This window comes from Mastigoproctus giganteus, chromosome 2 (genome assembly GCF_048544385.1).
Source record: "Mastigoproctus giganteus isolate SK-2022 chromosome 2, ASM4854438v1, whole genome shotgun sequence".
In the NCBI taxonomy this organism is placed as follows: Eukaryota; Metazoa; Arthropoda; class Arachnida; order Uropygi; family Thelyphonidae; genus Mastigoproctus; species Mastigoproctus giganteus.
This window is the reverse complement of record NC_143576.1, coordinates 151,439,770-151,467,464: the sequence shown is the minus strand read 5'-3', so window position 1 is coordinate 151,467,464 and position 27,695 is coordinate 151,439,770. Positions and strand designations below refer to the sequence as shown.

The following is a 27,695-nucleotide window of genomic DNA, read 5'->3' as shown; positions in this document are numbered from 1 at the left end:
GTAATCTCTGATAAATCTCTTCAGCATGCTTTTTCAAAACTTTCTTACTTGGAAAATCAAAGTTCTTGAACCTAAATCTTCTTTCCTAAACTTTTTCGGGTTGTGTAGATAGCTCATCAAAGCCACAGTTTGGCAATTTCGTCTTGCATTGTAACGCTGCAAAAGGCTTTGGTGAAACTTTAAAGCAAATGGGTTTTCTGCTGTATCAAGCTTAGCAAGCAGAAATTCTATTGAAGACTCTGCTTTAAGTAAGTCTGTATCTTCTGAGGTTATATAGCCTTCAGAATCATTTCAACTGGTCGCAAAGTTTCACATAGCAATTCAAGTGTTTTCCAGTCATCGTCAGACAGCTTCAGTTGACAGTTAACGATAAAGTTTTCTAATGTTCTTACCATTTTTACGGGAGGTTCACTGTTATCTTGTTTAATGTCAATCTGATGCATTTTCTTTAAATACAACATCAAAGATGATGTAGATCCTCCAGACGACTTCATTATCTTCTGACATTTCGAACATTGTGCTTCATCTTTGCTTTTTCGAGCAAAATAATTCCATACATTTGATTTCATCTTAGACATATTAAGAGTAATAAATATTAATTAGTAGGAATTTATATCACCGACAATTTTAAATAAAAATATTGAAGATAACAAAGGCACAATACTATGCGTCACTCCCGCAAGCACTGAATGAAGAGTCTAAACGAGGCAAGTTTCAAAATTTCCACGAAAGAAATTTTTTATTTATTTACTTGCAATTTTTTTTCCCCAATTAAATCTATTGTATTTTCAAAATTACATAAAAGCTAAATTTGGTGAAGCTGCTTTTTGGAGAACATTTGATCGCAAATTTAATAGGAATAAAGAAGCAAAAAACTTTCTACGATTGAAATTTGATGCAATATTCAGCGAATCTGTTTATAGTGGGTAACCATCAATAAGGCGCGTTCCATAACTTGCCTGGCGAACAAGATGGAACGGAGAATGTTGAGCATTTTCTTTTATGCAATTGCTCCGACTCACTCAGTCGTAAATGAGTACACCTGCATCGTGCCATGATACAGGTGGGAAGATAAAAGGTACTCCTAGATTTGGGCCACTTGCCCATGAGATTCGTAACTAAACATAAAATAAAATAAAAAACATGTTTAAAACATAGAGAAGTTGAACGATCCAGACAAACGAACAAACATAAGAAAAGTGTGCGTAACAAAACTATATTCGAAGGCTCACTAAGAAAATATTTGAATCCGGTTTTAGAAGCTCGGTTTCGGTTTTAACAACTCAATATGAAAACTGATTTAACCAGTTTTATAAAACCGGTCTGCAAGCCCTACTATAAACATCAAACAACTGATGCACTGCTGATAAATACATATGGATGTGGAAAAACTGTGAAACAAACATACCCACTGTATTGTTTGAATGCATAATGCACTCTGTCCAGATCCTAGAAGTGGTGTTCTGGTGTGAGCAATGTTTTTAGCATAGAAGCAGACCCTTCATCACCCTTGAGTGCTGTCAACTCTCAGGTGCAGCCAAGTACTGTTACAGACCACATTCTTAGTGCATTGTTGATGTACTCAAATGATAATTCCAATGTGCACAAAAAGCTGTGCAGAGATGGTTTGAAGAGCATTCCAAACACATGTTGCATCTTCCTTGGTCTCCGCATGTCTCAATATGAATTCAACTGAGCACCTGAAGATTTTCTGAAATGTGAAAACTGGCAATCAATATGAAAAGTTTGAAATTGGCTAATATTATCAGCAACACCTATGCACACCATGCAGAATCAATATCAATAAGGTGAAACTCTAATCACATTCTCTAATATTTTGGAACAGTAATTTACATTCATATTTTTAAAAATATAAGGTGGTAATGTACTTACTACATCAGTTGAATTACCCGAATGTTCAGCAGATGCATGTTCTAAAAGAGAAGATTCACTAAAACCCATCTTTCCACAAAATGGACAAGTAAGTGACTGAGGATGACCTACAGATACTGCTTCTCCTCCATAATATAAATCTAAGGAACAAAATACATATAGAGTATAACATATATCTATTTATATATAGATACAGAAGTGTAATACACAACTTGGAAAATTTATGGTCAGCTATAGCAAGTGTAAATCAAGGTGGGAAGACTGGCAATTGTACAAAAATCTCTGTAGTTAAAAACTCCTGTGCTACTCAGTTCAACATAAAGGATGAACAAAAACCTTATTTTATTTATTAACATTTAACTAAAAATGGTTATACACTGTATGGTCAGTTTATTACATAATTCCTCCACAAACAGCCATGTAAATGGCTGGGCCATCAGAGAATGTGCTACATTCTATGCCAGTTTTTAAAGAACATCAACAGGTGTGTGTGAGAGAGAGAGAGAGAGAGAGAGAGAGAGAGAGAGAGAGAGAGAGAGAGAGAGAGATTCAGCAAGGGCCAACAGTGCAAGTAGAAGTCCTTATATCTGCCTCTAGCTCTGGCTTTTTTAAAATTTATGAGATTGGTGGAGGTGAGATACTTTCGGAAGAAATTCCAAGCCTTGTTCTTCTCTATCTTGGCCAAACTGCATTCATCATTCCACCACGTTATGGCATGTTTATAATATTTTTCAGAAGACTGAGGGATTGTAGCTTCAGCTGCCATTAATATTTGTTTTGTGATGAGTTATAGCATTGTCTATTGACTGAGTAGTGATTATTTGTTTGTCTATTGTAGCAAGAGTTGTGTATTTTGTCCAGTCAGCTTTATGAAATCTCCATCTTTTTTTGGCCATCGTAATGGGTAATATCATTCGTTAATGTTTTGCAGACAACAGGGAGATGGCTGCTGTTAAGTGGATTGTTAAAGATCAGCCACTCAATAAGCAAGTATAGGGCTGGAAACATATAGAAATATCAATGGCTGAGGTTGTTCCTGTGGGTAAATGGATGTATGTCGCTACTCCAGTGTTAACGAGTGAGAGATTCTGCTCTTCCAATAACTTCTCGATCAATTTTCCACATTTGTTGAGACCCCCATAGAGGATGGTGTCCATTTATATCTCCCATGATAACTACTGGGGGTGGTAGTTGTCTCGTCAATGCTTCAAGATCTATGTATGCCCATTCTTGATTGAAGAAGATAAAGTGAGACCAGTGAGAAACTCTTACTGCAACGGCTTCCAAAAATGTTTGCAGCTGGAGGCATTTACATCGATTTTTGGAATCAATTAAAATAGTCACTCTGCCATGTGCTCTGCTGGAAGGAAATCGGTCTTGTCTGTAGGTACCTTAACGGTTCAGTGCTATATTTATTTGTAGAGTTAGGTTTGTTCCTTGAAGGCAGATGCCCATTGGATGATATCTGTCAATGAAGTCACGAATGTCATTGATGTTACTGCAGAAACCTTGACAATTGCATTGTATTATTGTACGCATTATATTGGTTTTGTATTTGTATCTGTCTTTTTGAAAATGATAGTCTGCTTATTTTGTTCGGGCTTTCTCTCTTTTTTGGGGAAATATGGACAGGCATTCATCTCTTCCTCAGCATATATTTCTAAGACTGGTTCCTCGAGTACTTATTTTTCATATGTATCCATGTGATCGTGGACAGAGGGTTTGTCTTCTGTATCTATACCTTTATCTGTATCTATACCTTTATCATGTGGTTGGCCGTGAAGTGGGAGACATGTCTGGCAGAATTGAAACTGGTGTGTTGATGGCTTGATTGGAAGTTGCCATTGAGAATGACTTTAGTGATGGAGTTAAGACTGAGCAAGCCCAATCAGATATAGAGATTTGGGAGGGACTGTAATGTTGGTTTGAACCACAGTGGTAGTGCTGGTAATAGCAGATATCCATTTGCTGCATACGAGTGTGTTACTGTAATTGGTGATACTTGTTTTTTTGCTTCAACTTTATGCTCAATTTTGTACTTTTGAATCATATTTCTCTTTTCCATGTTTTGCAGTCTTTGGAATAAGTGGAGTGGTTGCCTTTACAGTTTGGACACTGTAAAGATTGTGCAGAACATTCAGTATGGACATGATCTTTAGACCCACATGAAGCACATACTGCAGCCCCTCGACATACTGCCTGTGAATGCCCAAATTTCTGTCATTTGAAGCATCTAGGGTTCGGTATATATACAGTCAGATATGACAGTTCAAATATCTAGCCTTTACAGAAGTAGGTGGATTTGGCAGATTAAATGTTAGCATTATGTTTCTAGTTGGAAGTAATGAGCCATCCCTTTTAATTAAGATTCTCTTGGCCTGAATTACATTTTTGGTCTGACAGTTCCTGTTTAATTTCTTCATCAGTCACATGTAGAAAGTCCCATTCAGTTATAACTCCTTTTGAGTAGTTTTTTTTAAGGTGGCATGAGGTGACACTTCTATGGGAGTTCCTTCAATTGTTTTCAATTTAAGTAATTTATCAGAGTGCTTGCATTCTGTTGTTTCGGCAAGCAAGTCACCTGATTTTAGGCAGCGAACCATTTTCAGGTTCTCCAACTAAATTTTGGTCTGTATCCTTCTTTTGTCTTTTACCACAGGAAGGGTTGTGATCTTCCTGCTCTCTGGAATGTGATGGGTTATTGATCCCGCATGAGTCAGTGTTGGTATAGTTCATATCGCTCCTTTCAGCCCTTGGCAGATTAACTATTCTGCCAAGGTTTCTGGCCCCGCCATGGGGAGGCAGAAACAGTGCCTGGTGTGACCAAACGAAAAGTAGTAGGTGTTAATAATAAACTATGAAAATAAAGAAAGGTGGCTTTCCTACCTTGCTCTATACAAGTACTTTTGTAACAAAAGCTGATTAAATAAATAGATTTATTAACGACAAGAATATAAGAGAACTATAATTTGCTTTTGAGAAATTGCAGTGATAGCCTGGAGAAATCACTCGGTCACAATCGCTTGGCACCCGGGGTCCTATGTCTGAGTGACACCGTGTCTCCAGTGTTCCTATAATGTCTACATTTGACATTACACGGATACTGGAAATCCCCGACGTTGCTTTACATCACTCTACATGTTCCAATAGAAACAGTGCATCGCTTGATCCTATGCTTGCAGCTACTGTTAATCTATTAATCTGTGTATCCCCCACACAGTCAGTTTTTCAACCCACTAATGTCGTGATAGAATCGGTAAATATTCTTGCATCCCTTCTATTTAAGGGTGTCCCATCCCTGTGAAAGCAACCTCTCCTGTTAACAAGGACAAGACCAAACCGAGAAAAATTTTACCTACACATAACCACACACTTTTCTCCACTGACAACATTTTAGATAACACTTAAAATGTTACTTGTCCTCTAGGTACTTCACCTTACAAATTGGTGAGTCTCATCTCCAATGAAACCCTATATTACAGTTATTCTCAGCCTGATGTTGTCTGGCATTACAAGAATGCAAAATAGGATGTATGATATCCAGTTCTCTTTTCATGGTTGAAACCAGATCATACAAATAAACTTATTCTTCTAAGGATTAAATTCTTTATTGCTCATTTCACCCTAAACTCTACTTATTTAAACCATTAAAACCACAAACTTCCTAGTTTTTTTCGTACACTTTGTTATTCAAATAATTTATAGTCTCTCAATTTAACTTTTTATAAACAGAGATTTTCTCTGTACAGTTTAATGAACTCTAATAATTTCTTTAAACATTTCTTTAAACAGTAATGCATAAAACTAGAAACAATGTATGAAATTAGCATTAGCAGAGGCATATGATGCAAAAAGGCAAGCTTATTCAGCATAAGCCAAAAAAACCCCTTCCCATTTCAGCCCTCCATTCATTCCAAATGCCTGTCCAGCTCAGCCATAAATTTATTTAGGCTATCAATTTCCACAACAAAAGATGGAAGTCTTCCACCAATCAACCACCCGCTGGCTAAAGGCAAATTTCCACACATATATTCTACAACTGTCTTTCCTCAATTTGAATCTGTGTCCCCTCAGGTTCTTAATCTGAGAAAGAATACCATCAGCATTCAGCTTGCCCAAACCATTCAAGGCCTTATAAACCTCAATCAGATCACCTTGCAGGTGCCTACACTGCAGGCGCTGCAATTTGTAGAACTTAAGCCTTTCTTCATAAGAGCACCCCTTTGTTTCCCTCACCAATTTTGTTGCCCTTCTTTGTACTCGTTCTAGCAACCCTACATCCCTCTAAAATGAGGCCTCCACACCTGTACACAGTACTCTCGGTGTGGCCTGACCACTGCCTTGTATAACGGGATAATCACCTCCCTGTCCCTGCAAGCTAAATTCCTATATATCATTGACAAGACTCCATGACCAGCCTTGGCAGCTCATCAGCACTGCTCAGCTAACTTCATATTCGACTGCACAATTACCCCCCAGGTCTTTTTCACTTTCCTGAGTGTAGTACCACACAGGTTGTACATTCTCTTCGGTTATTGCTACCCATATGCAGCACTTTGCATTTGTAAATGTTAATCTTCAGTTACCACTTCTCAGCCCATTTGCCCAACTTATCTAGATCCAGTTGGAGTAGCATACTGTCTTTATTGTCATTAACAACCTGCCAACCTTTGTATCATCTGCAAACTTGGACATTAAACCTGATATAGCTTCAATATCATTGATAAATATCCAAACCAAACAATGGGCCCAACACCGAACTCTGGGGAACTCCACTAATAACATTTGTCCACAAAGAACAGTGTCCTTGATTGCCACTCTCTGTCTTCTCCCACTCAACCATTCCTTTATAAATTGTGGCAACTTACCCTTAATGCCATAACTCTCCAATTTGTACAACAGTCTTCCATATGCAACAGTATCAAAAGCTTTCCTGAAAGCCAAGTTGATATCAAAATTATTTTTGGCATTCAGTTCCTTTGTGACCACATCATAGTACCCACGCTGTGTCTTAACTATTGCTGCAGTCTTGTCCAGATGATTGTGCAAGGCTTCTTTAACCAGTGATTCCATTATTTTCCCCGGAACACATCAAGTTAAACTAACAGGTCTATAGTTGTGTCACCTTTTGAATCCCCTTTGTGAATTGGTGATACATTTGCACACATCAAGTCCATGAGGACCTCGCCTGGGTCCAAGGAAGCTCTCATAATTATGGCTAAGGGTTTGTTTACTTCTTTTGCTGCCTCTTTTAATATAACTGGATAGATCCCATCTACCCCAGGTGCCTTTTTTATGTTTAACTTCAATAATTTCTCCTCAACTTTGCTTTCATTATTACAAAATCACTTAGCTCCCTGTTAGAGTTCGATAAACTTCTGGCACTCCCCTCATTGAATAACTCCTCGGGTGTAAATGTAGATGCAAAATACTCATTCAGTTTATCAGCTACCTGAGCATATCAACAGTCAACCCATCTACGTTAAGTGGTCCAATCTGATTCATCCCTTTCCTTCTAGAGTTTACTTAAGTAAAGAACTCTGTTTTTCTTTGCATCCTTTGCCAAAGATTTCTTGTAATCAGAATTAGCATTAGTAGAGGCATCTGATGCAAGAAAGCAAGCTTATGCAGCATCAGTCAAAAAAAAAAAAAAAAAAAAAAATCACTACTCCCATTTCACCCCTCTGTTCGTTCAAAATACCTGTCCAGCTGAGCCTTAAACTTATTTAGGCTATCAACCTCCACCACAAGGGATGGAAGTCTGTTCCACCAAACAACCACCTGCTGGCTAAAGGGAAATTTCCGCACATCTATCCTACATCTGTCTTTCCTCAATTTGAATTTATGCCCTCTCAGGTGATTATTCTGAGCTAGAGGAAGAATCCCATCAGCATTGAGCATGCTCAAACCATTCAAGGCTTTATACACCTCTATCAGATCACCTCGCTGGTGCCTAGTCTCCAGACACTATAATTTGCAAAACTTAAGCCTTTCTTTGTAAGAGCACCCCTTTGTTCCATTCACTAATCTTGTTGCCCTTCTCTGTACTCATTCCAGCAGCTCTACATTCTTCTTGAAATGAGGCCTCCAGACCTGTATACAGTACTCTAGGTGTGGCCTGACCATTGCCTTATACAAGGGAATAATCACCTCTTTATCCCTGCTGGAAAAATTCCTGTATATCATTGACAATACTCCATGAGCTACCCTTGCAGCACATCTGCACTGCTCAGAGGACTTCATATCTGCCTGCACAACCACCCCCAAGTCCCTTTCATTCTCTACCACTGTCAGTGTAATACCACAGAGTTGATACGTTGATCTGGGGTTGCTGTTTCCCATGTGTAGTACTTTACATTTGTCAATGTTAAACTTCATTTGCCACCTCTCAGCCCATCTGCTCAACCTTTCCAGATCCTGTTGCAGCAGCATAGTGTCAGTAGTGTCCTTGACAACCCTGCCAACTTCTGTATCGTCTGCAAACTTGGACATTAAGCTTGATATACCATCATCAATATCATTTATAAATACAGAAAACAATAATGGACCCAACACTGAGCCCTGAGGAACACCACTAATAACATTAGTCCACGTTGAGCAGTGTCCATTGATTACCACTCTCTGTCTTCTGTCACTCAACCATCCCCTTTATCCATAGCAGCACTTTGCCTCCAACGTCACACTGCTCCAATTTGTGTAGCAGTCTTCCATGTGCAACAGTATCAAAAGCCTTTCTAAGATCCAAGTATATAATATCAAAGCTATTCCCTGCATCCAGTTCTTTTGTGACTGCATCATAGTATCCAATCAAATTGGTCAGGCAAGACTTCCCCTTAACAAAACCATGCTGTGTCCGAGCTATAACTGAAGTCTTGTCTAAATGATCCTGCAGTGCTTCTTTAACCAGTGCCTCCATTAATTTTCCTGGAACAGAAGTTAAGCTCACAGGTCTATAATTACTTGTGTCAGCCTTTGATCCTCCTTTGTGAATTGGGTTCACATTTGCACATTTCCAGTCTATGGGTACCTCCCCTGAGTCCAAGGAAGCTCTCATAATTATGGCTAAGGGTTTGCTTACCTCCTTTGCTGCCTCCTTTAATATAACTGGATAGATCCCATCCACCCCAGGTGCCTTTCTTGTGTTTATCTTCAACAATTTCTCCTCCACTTTGCTCTCAGTTATTACAAGATTCTCTAGCTTACTGCTAGAGTTGAATACACCTCTGGCATTCCCCTCGCTGAATAACTCCTCATGTGTGAATGTCGATGCAAAATATTCATTTAGTTTGTTAGCTACCCGAGCAGGGTCATCAACAGTTGACCCATCGATCTCAAGTGGACCAATCTGATTCATCCCCTTCCTTCTAGAGTTTACATAAGTAAAGAACTCTTTGCTGTTTTTCTTTGCATCCCTTGCCAAGGATTTCTCGTAATCTGCCTTCGCCTGCCTAACCTCCTTTGTAACTTGGTTGCATATCAACTTGTATCTATCATAGGCTTCTGTGTCTTGTGTTAATTTGAAAGTATCCCATGAATTTTTCTTCTCTGCCATATGCCTCATTAGTTCATCTGACATCCATTTTGGCCTAAACCTTGAACAATATTTCTTAGTTGGTATGTAAAGCCTAGTAGATTCCAAGATAAGTTCTTTGAATGCTTCCCATTTTGAATTTGCTGTTGGTAACATCATCAGTTGGTCCCACTGTATAGAATTTAAATACTGTCTCAGTCCATCGTAGTCGCCTCTACGGAAGCAATAACCCTTCCCTTTACCCCTAATGGTAGTTACCTCTTTGAGTAAATCCAACTTCAGCACACTGTGATCACTGCCACCTAGTGGTTCATTTATCTGCAGATTCTTAATGCATGAAGAATCACTGCTGATAATCAAATCAAGAGTATTACTCCCTCTAGTTGCCTCCCAAACATGCTGATGTAGAAAACAATCATCCAATAAATCCACAAAAGCCTTGCTAGTGTGTGAGTGACCAGCCCCCAAATTCCAGTCAATATCTGGGAAATTAAAATCTCCCATTATAAGACTCTCTGATTTACTGGCCCACTCTATTTTTCTGTACAGTTTCTTATTATACTCATCAGAGTCATTAGGCCTATAGCACACTCCTACTCTCAATTTTGATCTCCCAATGCTTATGTCACACCAAACTGACTCAACACTGCACTGTCCAGCGATGTCGACTGGCTTCACTTCCTTGGACTTTATGTGTTACTTAACTAATAGCATAACCCCTCCCCCCTTCCTATCCTTTCTGTAGACGTTGTACTCCCCAAATTCCAGTTCTGCATCCCTTATATCTGTGTGACATCACGTCTCTGATATCCCAACAATATCTGCCTTTGATGTTTTGAGCAATACCTCAAATTCATCAATTTTATTTACTAAACTCCTAGCATTGGTGTACACGCAAGTATACCTGCACCTGTTTCTATTCTTAGCTACCCTAACACAACCCATGTGTTTACTTGTACCGCAATGGTTCCCAGCAGTCTCTGAAATATCATGCATCTTGTTTTTCAGGCTTCTGCTCATTGTAATAGAAGCAGTGCAAGAATCTCTTTCACCTCTGCCAGTGGCTACTGTCAATCTATTTGTCTTTGTCTCCCCCCAAGCTAGCAGTTTTCCGACCCACCTAACACTGCCTCAATAGCATCAGCAAATATTCTTGCACCCTTTCTATTTAAGTGTATCCCATCCCTGTAGAAGCAGTCTCTCCTGTTAACAAGTACAGTCCAGGCTGAAAAAAATTCTACCCCTTGAGCCTTGCACAATCTTTCCAGGGCCGAATTGATCGACAAGGCTCTCATCATATACTCCCTCCTATCGTGTCTGGGCAGAATTGCAGACACTTTCAAATTCAACCCTAATTCTCGGCTTTTGTTCAACAGTGACCTGTACTTGTTAAGTAATTCTGCCGGTCTCCTACTCTCAATATCATTAGTGCCAACGTGTACAACTATATCACCTTTTGTGCCCTTAAAAAATGATATTCGCTCTACAACGTCATCAACCTTTGCCACTGGCAGACATACCCTGGTCCTGTTCCACCTATCCTTTTTACAAAACATGTTCCCCCTTTCCCTGACAATAGAGTCACCAACAACTACTAGTTCCTTCGGTACCAGCGCATTCTGCCTTGGGGGTTGCCTCTGTGTCACGTGATGCCCAAGTGCAAGCTCTGGCATTGATGTGGGCAGCTGAGAGCTTAATGGGCCCCTCAATTTAGTTTCTTCGAGGGCATCCACCCTGTCCTTCAAGCTCTCATAGAGGCCCACAAGAACGCTGAGTAATCTGCGTAATCTGCCTTCGCCTGCCTAACCTCCTTTGTGACTTTATTTTTTGTCCTCGCTTTATCCCATTATATATGGGGTCAGTGTTTTTATTGTTTTGGCATGAAATTTTTGTGGCCGGATGCCCTTCCTGACGCCGACCCTCACCCTTTATCCGGGCTGGGGATATGCGGTGGTTATTCCCTGACCTTCCACATCCTCCGTATTTGGTGGTCATGGGCTCGAACCCCGGTCTAATCAAGAAGCATGTGCTACGCACTACTGCTCCTGCCCACCTGGCTACAGAGGTGCCTTTGTGACTTGATTACAGACTAGTTTATATCTGCCATAGGCTTCTGTGTCACCTGATACTTTATATGCATCCCATACATTTTTCTTCTCTGCACGGGCCTCATTAGTTCATCTGACATCCATTTAGGCCTAAACTTGAACAGTATTGGAATGAAAAACTTAGTAGCCTCCAAAATTAAGTCCCCGAAGGCTTCCAATTTAGAATTCAAAATTGGTAACATCATCATCAGTTGATCCCAATGTACAGAATTTAAAAAAACTGTCTGACACCCCTGTAGTCACCTTTACGAAAGCAATAGCCCTTCCTTTAGCCTTGATGGTAGTTACATCTTTGAGTAATTCCCACATCAGTACATTGTGATCACTGTCGCCCAGTGGTTCCTTTATCTGCCCATTCTTAATGCATAAATAATCACTGCTGATAATCAGATCAACAGTATTACTCCCTCTGGTTGCCTCTCAAAATGTTGCTGTAGAAAACAGTCATCCAATAAATCCACAAAAGTCTTGCTAGTGTGTGGAGTAATCAATCCGCAAGTTCCTGTCAATATCTGGAAAGTTAAAATCCCCATTATAAGACATTCTGATTAACTGGCCCACTCCATTTCTCTGCATAATTGCTGATTATACTCATCAGATTCATTAGGCCTATAACATACACCTATTTTCATTTTTCTTTTCCCAGTGCTTATGTCACACGAAACAAACTCAACTTTGTCCACCAACATCAATTGCATGCACTTCCTTTGATTTTATGTGTTTTTTAACCAACAGCATAACTCCTCCTCTCTTCCTGTCTTATCTATCCTTTCTGTATACAATGTACTCCCCAAATTCCAATTCTGCACTGCTTATGTCTGTGTGACACGTCTCTGATATCCCAACAATATCTACCTTTGATGTCTTGACTAGCACTTCAAGCTCATCAAATTTATGAACTATACTCCTAGCATTGGTGTACATGCAAGTATACATGCACCTGTTTCTACTCTTAGTTACCCTAACACAACCCATGTATTTATTTGTTCCACTATGACTCCCAGCAGTCCTGGAAATCCCCATTGCCTTGCTTTCCAGGCTACTGCTCAACTGCATTTCAATAGAAGCAGTGCAAGAATCACTTTCACCTCTGCCAGCAGCTACTGTTAATCTATTAGTCTGTGTACCTCCCAAGCTAGCAGTTTTCTGACTCACCTAACTCTGCCTCGATAACATCAGCAAATATTCTTACACTCTTTCTATTTAAGTGTATCCCATCCCTGTAGAAGCAGTCTCTCCTGTTATGCATATTTTAGGTAAATTATTATTGTAATGGTACAGGTTTTCTCTTTGACAGGTGAAGAAATAGTTTCAACATGAAATACTAATCTGAACTTAGGCAAAAATTAAAAATTAAGAGAGGCACGTCATAATAAACATATAACACAGAAACCAAAAACCAACAAAATTTATTTTAAACCCACAAACACGAACAGTATTAGAACCAACAGTGCTTAGTACCATATATGGGTTGCCATGTTGAGAAGACAGAAGACATTTGACTTGAATTTCTGTAGACTGAAATTTTTGGGAAATACATGAAGAGGAAGACTGTTCCAGAAAACAGAAGTAGAAGGGATAAATGGAGATAAGTTGGGCTGTGAGTTTGGAGCTGACAACAAATAGATGCTGACTGACTGATTGTAGCATGTGTTGGACTGGTCTGAAATAGAGTGGGTTAATTATAGATGCAAATTCAGAAGAACTGTGACCATGGAAGTATCTATAGAAAAGGCATGCAAGTAGATTGGTTGTGGTTTGCCATTTAATGGTGCATTGGCAACAAAGACCATAATTTATCAAGCCAAGCATGCAGCAGAAACAATGTCTATGAGGCTATAAGAGACTGATCATTAACCTGATCTGCCTTCTTTTGAATGAAATCTGAAAGCCTGAGAAAGGTTTTGGGGGCACCACTCCAGATGTTGGAACAATATTCCATAGTATGGAGGAATTGAGATTTGTACAGTGGAATAGCTGTTTACAAGAAAAGTAATGCCAAGGGTGAAAAATGAAGAACAGTTTTTTTTTTTTTAATGCAGAGGAATTTTTTTGTTTGTTTGTTTGTTTATTTATTGGCACATCGGCAATAATGCACCTCCCAAGGTTTTTTTTTTTTTGCAGTACTCTGATCCAAGCCCAAGGCAGGATTCGAACCCGCGACCTTTGGGTTGCCAGGCAGGCACTTTACCCACCCGGCTAGCCCGGTCGGCAATGCAGAGGAAGACATTAGTGATGTGACATGTTTATGCAATGAGAGATTAAACTTGAAGTAATTCTAAACAGATGTGATCTTATACACAAATCTAAGTGTCATCGAAGATGAGCAAAGGAGCAACAAATGTGAGCAAGAAGACAGCACTAAGTTTTAGAAGAATTAAAATTAACTAAGTTTTCATTGCTCCAATGAAAAATTACCTGAAGATCAGCATTTATAAACTTAGTGGTGGTTATTCAAAAAAATGATGATGCTTGTGCACAAGCATCATCATTTGCACTTGCAGGTTTGCAAGATTTCTCAAATTGGAAGGTTGAATGCAGTATGCTATAATCAGAAAAAATGGATAGGATTTCCAGTCAGTAGAAGAAGGTCAACAGAAACTTTAGTAACACCATCATTAGCGGAGAAGTTAGAAAACAAGAGCGCTGTCTACCATCACCTGCAGTGCACAATCAGAGAGAAAAGTGAATATCCCAGTTATGGTCCTTGAGGTTGTCACAGACATTCTCTCAGATATGCCAGACAAGCTGTTCTTGCTACCTGGGAGTCTAAAACGCTGATGGAACTGATATTCAGGTGACACTCAAGTCAAAGTGGACCCAATTTCGGCGAAGTCCAGACGGTCTATGACAGCCAAATCCTCTGCTTGCACCTTCACGATGGTGGGACTGTTAGTAATCCTGGGTATAACCTTCATGCACAAGTACATGGTGGGTGACCACCCAGGTGTGAATCAACGTAAGCAGGGGTCGAGGTGTGCCGCCCACACCACATGGAGGAACGCCGCCCCTCTATGTTACCAGGCAGTACTAGCTGGTAGATGACTCTCATCAACCGGTGAAATACCAATACCTTGCTTATTGGAGGCTTGAAGTGGTGGAACCCATGTTTGGTCTCTAGAGCTAAGTTCCGGCCAACCCTTCCCTATCTCTTCCATCATGTAGTATGATTGATGATTTTTGAGGTTATGATGAATGTCGTGGCGAGATCCAATATTCCTTACATTTCGAGGGTACAGCTCTAAAACGGTGTTCGCAGGCCGGCCGCTAGTTAGTACACCGGACTGAACCTATTGGTAACTCTCTAGGAAGCTTCCGGATCAGCTAGTGTATAATCTTGCTACCTCTACTCTGCCAGATAGTGACTGGAGGGAGTCCGAGTAGTGTGTATGCGGGGAGCATTGTCGAGGCCACGTTATGTCAAGGATCTGGGTATATTCTTACCACATGTACGCCATATCCAAAAATTTCATTACTTCATACAGCATGTCCCACCCACTTTATCTTACTATTGAATACACCATGAATTGTCAAAATAATAGAGCAAGGTTATCTGCGAAAAGATCTAAACCTCCCAAGGACTTCCTAATTCATTTCACAAATATACGTGGTCTCAATTCTAATCTCAACGATCTCCATTTCCACTTGCAGTCTTACAAACCCCATGCACTTTTTCTGAGTGAATCTCAGTTATCAGTTGATTCAACTACTGCTCATCTCATGTGTCCAAATTAGCATGTGTCGACAACTCAGCGTTGTTATGGGCCTATATGAGAGCTTGAAGGATAGGGTGGATGCCCTCGAAGGATTACAAGTGAGGGGCCCATCAAGCTCTCAGCTGCCCACACCAATGCCAGAGCTTGCACTTGGTCATCGCGGAACACAGCGGCAACCCCCAAGGCAGAATGCGCTGGTCCCAAAGGAACTAGTAGTTGTTGGTGACTCTATTGTCAGGGAAACGGGAAACATGCTTTGTAAAAAGGATAGGTGGAATAGGACCAGGGTATGTCTGCCAGGGGCAAAGGTTGATGACGTTGTAGAGCGGATATCATCTTTTAAGGGCACAAAAGGTGATATAGTTGTACACGTTGGCACTAATGACATTAAGAGTAGGAGACCGGCGGAATTACTTGACAAGTACAGGTCACTGATGAAAAAAAGCCGTGAATTAGGGTTGAAATTGAAAGTGTCTGCAATTCTGCCCAGACACGATAGGAGGGAGTATATGATGAGAGCCCTGTCAATCAATTCGGCCCTGGAAAGATTGTGCAGGGCTCAAGGGGTAGAATTTTTTTCAGCCTGGTCTGTACTTGTTAACAGGAGAGACTGCTTCTACAGGGATGGGATACACTTAAATAGAAAGGGTGCAAGAATGTTTGCTGATGCTATCGAGGCAATGTTAGGTGGGTCGGAAAACTGCTAGATTGGGGGGATACAAGGACTAATAGATTAACAGTAGCCACTGGCAGAGGTGAAAGTGATTCTTGCACTGCTTCTATTGGAATGAGCCGCAGCCTGGAAAATAAGATGCAGGATATTTCAGAGACTGCTGGGAATCATTGGGGTACAAGTAAACACATGGGTTGTGTTAGGGTAGCTAAGAAAAAGAACAGGTGCATGTATACTTGTGTGTACACCAATGCTAGGAGTTTAGTAAATAAATTTGATGAATTTGAGGTATTGCTCAAAACATCAAAGGCAGATATTGTGGGGATTTCAGAGACGTGGTGTCACACAGATATAAGAAATGCAGAACTGGAATTTGGGGAGTACAATGTCTACAGAAAGGATAGACAGGATAGGAAGGGAGGAGGGGTTATGCTATTAGTTAAAAAACACATAAAATCCAAGGAAGTGAAGCCAGTCGACATCGCTGGACAGTGCAGTGTCGAGTCAGTTTGGTGTGACATAAGCATTGGGAGATCAAAATTGAGAGTAGGAGTGTGCTATAGGCCTAATGACTCTGATGAGTATAATAAGAAACTGTTCGGAGAAATAGAGTGGGCCAGTAAATCAGAGAGTCTTATAATGGGGGATTTTAATTTCCCAGATATTGACTGGAATTTGGGGGCTGGTCACTCACACAGTAGCAAGGCTTTTGTGGATTTATTGGATGATTGTTTTCTACATCAGCATGTTCGGGAGGCAACTAGAGGGAGTAATACTCTTGATTTGATTATCAGTAGTGATTCTTCATGCATTAAGAATCTGCAGATAAATGAACCACTTGGTGGCAGTGATCACAGTGTGCTGAAGTGGGAGTTACTCAAAGAGGTAACTACCATTAGGGGTAAAGGGAAGGGGTATTGCTTTCGTAAAGGCGACTACAATGGACTGAGACAGTATTTAAATTCTATACAGTGGGATCAACTGATGATATTGCCAACAGCAAATTCAAAATGGGAAGCATTCAAAGAACTTATCGTGGAAGCTACTAGGCTTTACATACCAACTAAGAAATATTGTTCAAGGTTTAGGCCTAAATGGTTGTCAGATGAACTAATGAGGCATATGGCAGAGAAGAAAAATGCATGGGATACATACAAATTAACACGTGACACGGACGCCTATGATAGATACAAGTTGATCTGTAACCAAGTTACAAAGGATGTTAGGCAGGCGAAGGCGGATTACGAGAGATCCTTGGCAAGGGATGCGAAGAAAAACAGCAAAGAGTTCTTTACTTATGTAAACTCTAGAAGGAAGGGGATGAATCAGATTGGTCCACTTGAGATCGATGGGTCAACTGTTGATGACCCTGCTCGGGTAGCTAACAAACTAAATGAATATTTTGCATCGACATTCACACATGAGGAGTTATTCAGCGAGGGGAATGCCAGAGGTGTATTCAACTCTAGCAGTAAGCTAGAGAATCTTGTAATAACTGAGAGCAAAGTGGAGGAGAAATTGTTGAAGATAAACACAAGAAAGGCACCTGGGGTGGATGGGATCTATCCAGTTATATTAAAGGAGGCAGCAAAGGAGGTAAGCAAACCCTTAGCCATAATTATGAGAGCTTCCTTGGACTCAGGGGAGGTACCCATAGACTGGAAATGTGCAAATGTGAACCCAATTCACAAAGGAGGATCAAAGGCTGACACAAGTAATTATAGACCTGTGAGCTTAACTTCTGTTCCAGGAAAATTAATGGAGGCACTGGTTAAAGAAGCACTGCAGGATCATTTAGACAAGACTTCAGTTATAGCTCGGACACAGCATGGTTTTGTTAAGGGGAAGTCTTGCCTGACCAATTTGATTGGATACTATGATGCAGTCACAAAAGAACTGGATGCAGGGAATAGCTTTGATATTATATACTTGGATCTTAGAAAGGCTTTTGATACTGTTGCACATGGAAGACTGCTACACAAATTGGAGCAGTGTGACGTTGGAGGCAAAGTGCTGCTATGGATAAAGGGGATGGTTGAGTGACAGAAGACAGAGAGTGGTAATCAATGGACACTGCTCAACGTGGACTAATGTTATTAGTGGTGTTCCTCAGGGCTCAGTGTTGGGTCCATTATTGTTTTCTGTATTTATAAATGATATTGATGATGGTATATCAAGCTTAATGTCCAAGTTTGCAGACGATACAGAAGTTGGCAGGGTTGTCAAGGACACTACTGACACTATGCTGCTGCAACAGGATCTGGAAAGGTTGAGCAGATGGGCTTCGAGGTGGCAAATGAAGTTTAACATTGACAAATGTAAAGTACTACATATGGGAAACAGCAACCCCAGAGCAACGTATCAACTCTGTGGTACTACACTGACAGTGGTAGAGAATGAAAGGGACCTGGGAATGGTGGTGCAGGCAGATATGAAGTTCTCTGAGCAGTGCAGACGAGCTGCAAGAGTAGCTCATGGTGTATTGTCAATGATATATAGGAATTTTTCTAGCAGGGATAAGGAGGTGATTATTCCCTTGTATAAGGCAATGGTCAGGCCACACCTAGAGTACTGTATACAGGCCTGGAGGCCTCATTTCAGGAAGGATGTAGAGCTGCTGGAACGAGTACAGAGAAGGGCAACTAGATTGGTGAATGGGACAAAGGGGTTCTCTTACGAAGAAAGGCTTAAGTTTTGCAAATTACAGTGTCTGGAAACTAGGCACCAGCGGGGTGATCTGATAGAGGTGTACAAAGCCTTGAATGGTTTGAGCATGCTCAATGCTGATGGGATTCTTCCTCTAGCTCAGAAAAATCACCTGAGAGGGCATAAATTCAAATTGAGGAAAGACAGATGTAGGATAGATGTGCGGAAATTTGCCTTTAGCCAGCGGGTGGTTGGTGGGTGGAACAGACTTCCATCTCTTGTCGTGGAAGTTGATAGCCTAAATAAGTTTAAGGCTCAGCTGGACAGGTATTTCGAACGAACAGAGGGGTGAAGTGGAAGTGGTTATTTTTATTTATTTATGTTACTTTTTTTTTTTTTTTTTTTTTTTTTTGGCTGATGCTGCATAAGCTTGCTTTCTTGCATCAAATGCCTCTACTAATGCTAATGCTAATTATTTGCTGTATGATTCCTTTCGCCTCAAAGGTGGTACTTGTGCATATGTCCGTTCTGATATTCCCTGTCAGAGACTTGGCAGTTTGGAATCTCCTCTCTTTGATCTTCTCTGGCTTAAAATCTCTCTACCTCATTGTGTAAAATCCATCTGTTGTCTCTACCGTTCTCCCAACTCCACTAATCACTTAGAGCTCTTTGACTTCCTCTCTTTGCAACTTGACCTTCTCCAGTCCAACTTTCCTAACAGTGAGGTAATTTTCCTTGGTGATTTTAACATTCACAACTCCAGCTGGCTTCTGTTTTCTAGTCACACCAACCCAGCAGGTCGAGATGCTGAGGCTTTTGCAATTACTAATGACCTAGCACAGATTGTTCATTTACCTACAAGAATACCGGACAATCCTAATCATACAGCCAATACGCTTGATCTTTTTCTCACAAACAACCCTTCTAAGTACAAGGTTGAAGTGAGAGGTCCTTTAGGCACTTCAGATCACAACTTGGTGATTGCCTCTTCTCCAATGGAACCTTTATCTCATGGCTATTCCCAACCTCGTATTTTTGGCATTACAAGAATGCAAAATGGGATGACCTGCGAGACTTCTTTTCTTCTTTTCCTTGGTCTGATTACTGTTTCAAAACTTCTGATGTCAACGTTTGCTCAGATCGTGTCAGTGAAATTATTCTTGCAGGAATGGAATCCTTTATCCCACACTCCATTTTAAAATCTCATCCTTTATCTAAACCTTGGTTTTCCAATAAATGTGCTAAGGCTGTCCAAGAGAAGAACGTTGCATATCGTAATTGGCTTGTTTCTAATTCTTCAGTTTCTGCTTACACCAAAGCTCGCAACAATTGTAAAGCAGTTATTAATCAATCCAAACTAGAGTTTGAACAGGCTAAGAGTAGAAAACTTGCTTCTTGCCCTAATGGTAGCCGAGCATTCTGGTCTCTTGCCAAAGCTATTGGCCGCAACTTTTGCCCATCTCTGCTCCCACCTCTGTCCAAACCAGATGGTTCTGTTGTCACTTCAGCCAAGGATAAAGCTGACCTGCTAGCATCCCATTTTTCTTTGAGCTCATGTATTAATGATCTTGGTAAAACACCTCCCACCATTCCTAACACGCTCCATTCAATGCCTCCTGTGGTCTTCCGTCAAAAGGATATCAGAAGGATTTTGATGAATCTTGATGCTAAGAAAGCTCCAGGTCCTGATGGTATTTCTCCACTTGTTCTCAAAACCTGTGCTCCTGAACTTACTCCTATTCTTTGCCGCCTTTTTTCACTTTCTTATTCCAAAGGTGTTTTTCCTTCTGCTTGGAAATTTGCTCATATCCAGCCAGTTCCTAAAAAGGGTGACAAATCCCTCCCATCCAATTATCGTCCCATTGCAATTACTTCTACTCTTTCTAAAGTAATGGAGAAATCAATTAACCGCCAACTCTTAAACTACCTAGAAACCTTCCGTCTGATCAACGATCGCCAGTATGGATTCCGTCAGTGTCGATCCACTGGTGATATTCTGGCTTATGTTACCCATTTATGGACTAATTCAATGGAAAGGTTCGGTGAAACACAAGTAGTTGCTCTTGACATCTCAAAGGCTTTTGATCGTGTTTGGCATAAAGGTCTTCTAAACAAGCTTCCATCTTATGGTTTGCCAACTGTTTTTAGTAATTGGTTATCCAGTTTTCTCTCTGATCGCTCACTGAGGGTGATGGTAGATGGCTCTCTGTCTTCTAACTTCTCCACTAATGCCGGTGTCCCCCAAGGTTCAGTTCTTTCCCCCACTCTTTTCCTCTTGTATATCAATGACCTTCTTCCATTGACTGGAAATCCTATCCATAGTTTTGCCGATGATAGCACATTGCATTCAACTTTCCATTTTGAGAAACCTTGTCCAGCTCAATCAGCTTCAAGTTCTCGAAAATCTGCTGCCAATTCCTTAAATGCCGATCTTCAGGTAATTCTCCAGTGGGGCAAAGACAACTTAGTTGATTTCAACTCTTCTAAAACTCAATCTTGTCTTATATCTCGCAAAAAGGATTCTTCTGCTCCTATGCTTATCTTTAGTGACACTCCGATTTCTAGGCAAAATGATATATCTCTTTTGGGGATTACCCTGACTTCTAATCTCTCTTGGCACAAGCACATTACAAATATCGCTTTCTCTGCATCTAAAAAACTTGGTTTTCTCTTTCGCTCTCGGCGTTACTTTTCTCCCAAACAGCTGCTCACTGTATAAATCGCAAATTCGCCCTGCCATGGAATATTGCTCCCACATCTGGGGTGGTGCCGCCAAAACCTCTCTCAGGCTTCTTGATTCCATTCAGAAGAGGGCAGTTAGGTTAATTAATGATTCATCTCTAACAGAGTCTCTCCACTCGCTTTCTCATAGACGCACTGTTTCTGCTGCATGCCTCTTCTACAGATACTTCCATGGGCACTGTTCTTCTGAATTGGCTTCTATAATTCCTGCTCTCTCTTTCAAAACAGTCCGAACACGTGCCGCCACCAGCCAACATCCATTTACTGTCCAACTTCAAACCCACAGAACCAACTTTTCATCTTCCTCATTTATTCATTCAACTGCCGTTTTCTGGAACAACCTTCCTTCATACGTATTTCCTGAAAATTACAATCTACAGAAGTTCAAGTCCAATATCAACAAATATCTTCTTTCGTCTTCTCAACCTCCAACCCAAGCACGGTACTAAGTACTATAGGTTATAATACCTCTCGTGTTTGGGGTTCTCATAAAAAAAAAAAAAAAATACAGGGTGTCTCAAAAATACACGGCATAACTTCAGGAATGAGTTCCTCATATGTAGACAATAAAAATATTTTATATCAACATAGTTCCGGAAATGCTTGGTTCCCGAGTTATTAACCGGAATGTCGTATCTCCTACAGGCGATTTCCTTCATCACAATGTACTGACAGAATCTGGTGGTTTTCCATTCCGACTATGTACTCAAATCAGGAGCAAGCGGATATGCACAAATCAGGAGCAAGCGGATATGCACTTTATGTATGGTTTGGCAGACGGCAATACTTTGGAGGCTCGTTGTTTGTACCACAAAAGGTTCCCAGAACGAAGATGTTCAGACAAGAAAACATTTAAAGGTATCCATTGCCGCCTTTGTGAACATGGGACCTTTACACCTCGTGCTGCCGACAGAGGACGACCAAGATCTAATACTCCTAAAGTAGAGGGGTGGACCAACTGCCTGGCCTCTGCACTCACCTCATTTAAACCCACTAGATTTCTTCTCGTGGGGCCATTTAAAGTCATTGGTGTATTCGACTCCGGTAGCTGATGTGGAAACTCTACGCAATTGAATTGTGGCAGGTTGGGAGACAATACGAAACATGCCAGGAATTTGGCATCGTCTTCGCAAGTCCGTGAGACGATGTGAGGCCTGTATTCGGGCAGAAGGTGGACATTGTGACCAATTACTATAAGGCGATGTGAACAGTTAAGTGTCATAGACAGACTTTCAAAACTCAGAAACCAAAATTTTCCAGAACTAAGTTGATATAAAATATTTTTGTCTACACATGAGGAACTCATTCCTGAAGTTATGCCGTGTATTTTTGAGACACCCTGTAGTAAACAGTTGGCAAACCACAAGATTAGAGCTTGTTTGAAGGCTCTCTTTCTTTATGCCAAATACGATCAAATGCCTTAGAGATGACAAGAGCAACTGCTTGAGTGTCACCAGCCAATATATCACCTGTGGATTGAAATTAGCAGAATCCATATTGATGATCACTGACAGTGAAAGGTTGAGATATTTTAAGAGGTTAGCAGTTGATGGATTTCTCCATTACTTTGGAAAGATTAAAGGTCAGTGTGCAACCCCTTCCAAAAATTGGGAGGGATTTGTCATCCTTTTCAGGAGCTGGCTGAATTCAATTTCCATGCCGAAGAGATTACACCAGTGGAATAAAATATTATGAAAATGTAACACAAAACAGGAAAAGCTCAGGAAAAGTTTTGAGAACAAGTGGAGAAATGAAATCAGGACCAGGTGCTTTCTTGACATCGAGATTGTTCAGAATTCTTCCAACATCCCTCTGTTGGAAGACTGGAGAAAGCATTGGGTATGGTAGGAGGATTACCATTATTATCAATACACGTGTTAGAAAAAAAGTAAGATACTAGTAAGTAGTCAGTTTTATCTTTAGCTGAGGATATAACAGAACCATCAGGTTTTAACAGAGGTTGAGAAGAAATGGACAGAGTTCTTGGGCTGAACTGCAAGAAACTGAATGAGAATCAATTTGCATTTGATGAAAGTACTGAATCCCACAATAAGGTTTTGTCTGTTTGTTTGTATAAGGGTTTTATGGCTCATCAGCATCTCAGGCTATAATGAGCCAAGTCAACCACAATAAGGAAAAAATAAAGACTGGCATCTCTCAGGTAGTAGAATATTGAAAATTAGTTAAGTTGCATAATCAAGTACAGTATATAATATGTAAATAATAAATTTAAATTACTGTAATTTTCTCTAATTAATGTTTTTTCTGCTTCCCTTTTATGTGTAAAATGCATTTAGAATTGATTAGCTAAAAAAAAAAAAAAAAAAAAAACCTATCTGAAACATTCCAATTCCCAACTGTATCATGTTATAACAAGAGTTATAACATGATACAGTTGGGAATTGGGATTCAGATTAACACAGCTACATGTTATAACGAGAGTAGCCTGTGCAGACGTACATTTTTGCCACTCCTGGAACAGAGAAGTTTCTTCTGATTTATTTTCTGTTCTATTAGCTTAAATTGGCATATTAACTTATTTTCTAGAGTAGCTTTATATTCATATTTATTTAGTTTAAAGTAACTTAGATAGAGATTTTGTAGGTATTACTTAGTATCGGAAAGGGTATGAAATCCACGTGTTTACCGTTCGTAAATTGCCGCCATTGTTACACGATACAAAATATCTCGAAATAGATTGGTTAATTGGTTTTTTTTTTTTTTTTTTTAAGGAGCATTAGCAACTGAGGCCATATTGCTCCGGGATATGCGGTGGTCATTCCCTGACCTTTCCGCATCCTCCGTATTTGGTAGTGACGGCTCGAACCCCGGTCTAATCAAGAAGCGTGTGCTACGCACTGCTGCTCCTTCCCACCTGGCTACGGAGGCGCCTCGAAATAGATAGCATAAGCTTAATACAGCAGGCCCCCGTTATAACGCAGTTCGCTTTACGCTGATTCACTATAACGCTGTTCTTATATTATAACCCGTATCTGACTATAACGCTGTCACAGATCACTATAACGCTCTTTTACAGATTACATTTTTGACACACTTAACGAAATCGTTTCATTTGATGGAGTCGATAGCTTCAAAATGAATAGCAAAACGGCATTAAAACGTTTCCCACGCCGACTTGAGCAATTTTCCCACGATCAGTGAAATTTTCTCTCACGCTAATTTAAGTACAGTCACTTGTTACGTAGTTCCGAGATCAACATTTTAAAAAATGATCAAATATATTGCTTGTAATATTTGCGTTATATGCATTTATCCGAAGTCTAGTCATCACTCAGTACAGTATTAGACATTGTGCGTAACGGACAGTTTACTTGAACATTGTATCATAATTAATTCAACCAATGCAGTTATATTTTCGAAGAGCTAATAATGACCGACAGGAATGAAAATGCAACAACGTCTGGGCGCAGTACGAAGACTATAAATGTAAGAAAAAGACTGAATTTGAAAATTAAATTAGACGTTTTGAAAAGAATCGATTCCGGTCAACGACAAGCGGATGTGTGCCATAATTTAGGACTCGCAAATTTAACTGCAAGAACAATTATGAAAAAATAAAGAATTAATTTTAGCAGTGGGAAAGATAGCTGTTCCACTGCAAGCAACTAGGACTAGACCGGCTATTAGGATTGAAATGGAAAGACTAATTTTTTTGAAGATAATATTCCAATGCAGAATTCAGTTAAATTAAATATTAAAAAAAGAGAGAGAGACAGAGAGAGAAAGAGATTAGCCAATACGATGATCTGAAGAAAACTCGCCTAAAAAAAAATGTGGAACCATTTAAAACTGGTAGAATAGATTTAAAATCCCGGGAGAAGCCGCTAGTGCAGATTAAGGAGCCGAAACTTTCAAAAAAGAACTTGTTAAAATTATTGAAGAGGGGTATTATGTGTTATACTTCTCAACAAGTTTTTAACATAGATGAAGCAGGACTTTTGTGGAAACGAATGCCTAAAAGAAGTTTCATATTGAAAGAACAAAAAACATGCCAAGTTTCAAAGCGGCGAAGGATCGGTTGACTTTATTGTTGGGTGGTAACGCTGCGGGCCATTTAAAATTAATACCCCTTTTAGGTTATTTGGAAGAGGGCCAAAGTTCAACTCAAAATCCACACATTTTTCATGATTAAATTCATCCATTAAATTAAATCAATTAAATTCATTATTTTAATTGGAATTTTGTTTACTTTTGAGACGCAAGTAGTTACCACATAATTATACGTATGTAATGCAGAATATTTTATATGGGCAAATATTTGAATATTAAATATTTTGACCGACATTTGTGCATCTTTTCATTACTGTTTATTATTGATTAGGAAATATCCTATGGCACCGACCGCAGCTCACAAATACATATGTTACCTTATGGGAAAGCGGCGCTCGCTTAGCGCGGATTCGCTTAGCGCTCTGTTTTTCCGGAACGAATGATCAGCGTTAAGCGGGGGTCACCTGTATAGTATAGTTCATAATATTGTGAATTAATCAGATAATTAATCTTGTTGAAAACCATTGTCAATTAAATTGTACTTTTAATTATAAAAATAACGACTTAGGTTTTAATTAGTAAAAAATAAATAATTAATACTTAACTTGATACAGAAGTTATATAAAGGGATTTCGTAGATAACACTCGATACTGAAACATAAATATAGCGTTATAACTGTGTTAGGATATAAGTTTAGGGTTTTAATTTTGTACTGAAATTGAAATTTTATTGAAATTAAATCGAAATCATGACTCAGACCAGAGCAGCAAAGCAAAAGGCTCAAGCTAATGGGAATGCTGTGGCTCAGGGGAGAACTGAGGGGGGCAGTTGCCCTCTGAATCACAGCCCATTAAAATGCACTACTTACTTGATATTTGTGGAGCAGTCGGGTACAAGACATGATACTGCCATGAGGGATGTCTTTGTGTGTGCGCGCGATGCAAGGAGTGTAAGGAAATCAGGTGACAACTCAGCGTTGTTATGGGCCTATATGAGAGCTTGAAGCAGAGGGTGAATGCCCTAGAAGGATTAAAAGTGAGGGCCCATCAAGCTCTCAGCTGCCCACACCAATGCCAGAGCTTGCACTTGGTCATCACGCAACACAGCGGCAGCCCCCAAGACAGAATGCGCTGGTTCCAAAGGAACTGGTAGTTGTTGGTGACTCTTTTGTCAGGGAAACGGGAAACATGCTTTGTAAAAAGGATAGGTAGAACAGGACCAGGGTATGTCTGCCGGGGGCAAAGGGGCATTAGTGTCTGGAGACTAGGCACCAGCGAGGTGATCTGATAGAGGTGTGTGATCTGATAAAGCCTTGAATGGTTTGAGCATGCTCAATGCTGATGGGATTCTTCCTCTTGCTCAGAATAATCACCTGAGAGGGCATAAATTCAAATTGAGGAAAGACAGATGTAGGATAGACGTGAGGAAATTTGCCTTTAGCCAGCAGGTGGTCGGTTGGTGGAATAGACTTCCATCCCTTGTCGTGGAAGTTGATAGCCTAAATAAGTTTAAGGCTCAGCTGGACAGGTATTTCAAACGAACAGAGGGGTGAAGTGGAAGTGGTTATTTTTTATTTATTTATTTATTTTTGGCTGATGCTGCATAAGCTTGCTTTCTTGCATCAAATGCCTCTACTAATGCTAATGCATCCAATAACTGTAATTCTACTATAAATCTAAACTAGATTTCAAAAGAATAATACTAGGAAACTTGTTTCTTGTCTTACTGGAAGTCGAGCTCTTTAGTCTCTTGCCAAAGCTATTGGCCTTATTTTCTATCCTTCCACAATTACACATTTGTAACATTCTGATTATTCTATTGCATCCTGATCTGTGATAATGGTTAACATTACTATCTTACTTTTCCTTTAACTCTTGCAGTGATTATTAGGGTAAATATTCTTCTAGCTTCCTTTGGTTTTTAATAGAAAGACAGAAAAATTCTGAATAACCTTGATCTAAGATGTGTCCAGGTTCTGATAGCATTTCTCCACTCTTAAAACCTATGCTCAAGAGGTAATCCTTGTTTTGTGTTGCAGTTTTACACTATTTTATTCTACTTGTTTTAACTTCTGTTTTTAACTAAAAAGGGTAAAAAATCCATCCCATACAATTATCATCCTACTGCACTTATCTCAAATATTACTAAAGTAACCGAGAAATCCATCAACTGCCAACTTTTATACCATCATGAAACCTACCGTTCAATTAATGATCACCAATGTGACATTGATCCACTGGTAATATCATAGCACACTTGCGAAGTTCATTCTAAACTGTGGGTTACAATTCCCCCCCCCACCAGAAAAAAGAAAACTTGGAGTCAATTTTTTTATATATATTTTGCCTCAAGCACAATAGTAGAGTACAAAGTT

At 39.9% G+C, this 27,695-nt stretch overlaps 1 protein-coding gene across 2 annotated transcripts in view; it reads right to left on the bottom strand.

The window, feature by feature from the left end:
- The window catches only part of LOC150089663 (E3 ubiquitin-protein ligase KCMF1-like), a 223,166-nt gene that overhangs the window by 94,155 nt on the left and 101,316 nt on the right, over window positions 1-27,695 (bottom strand). Inside the window, exon 3 of one of the 2 annotated variants that reach the window (XM_090368717.1) lies at window positions 1,894-2,033. In XM_090368717.1, coding sequence (XP_090224843.1) covers window positions 1,894-2,033 — 140 coding nt within the window. Of the gene's footprint in view, window positions 1-1,893; window positions 2,034-27,695 lie in introns of those variants that run through there. The other variant, XM_090368718.1, reaches the window with a different exon arrangement.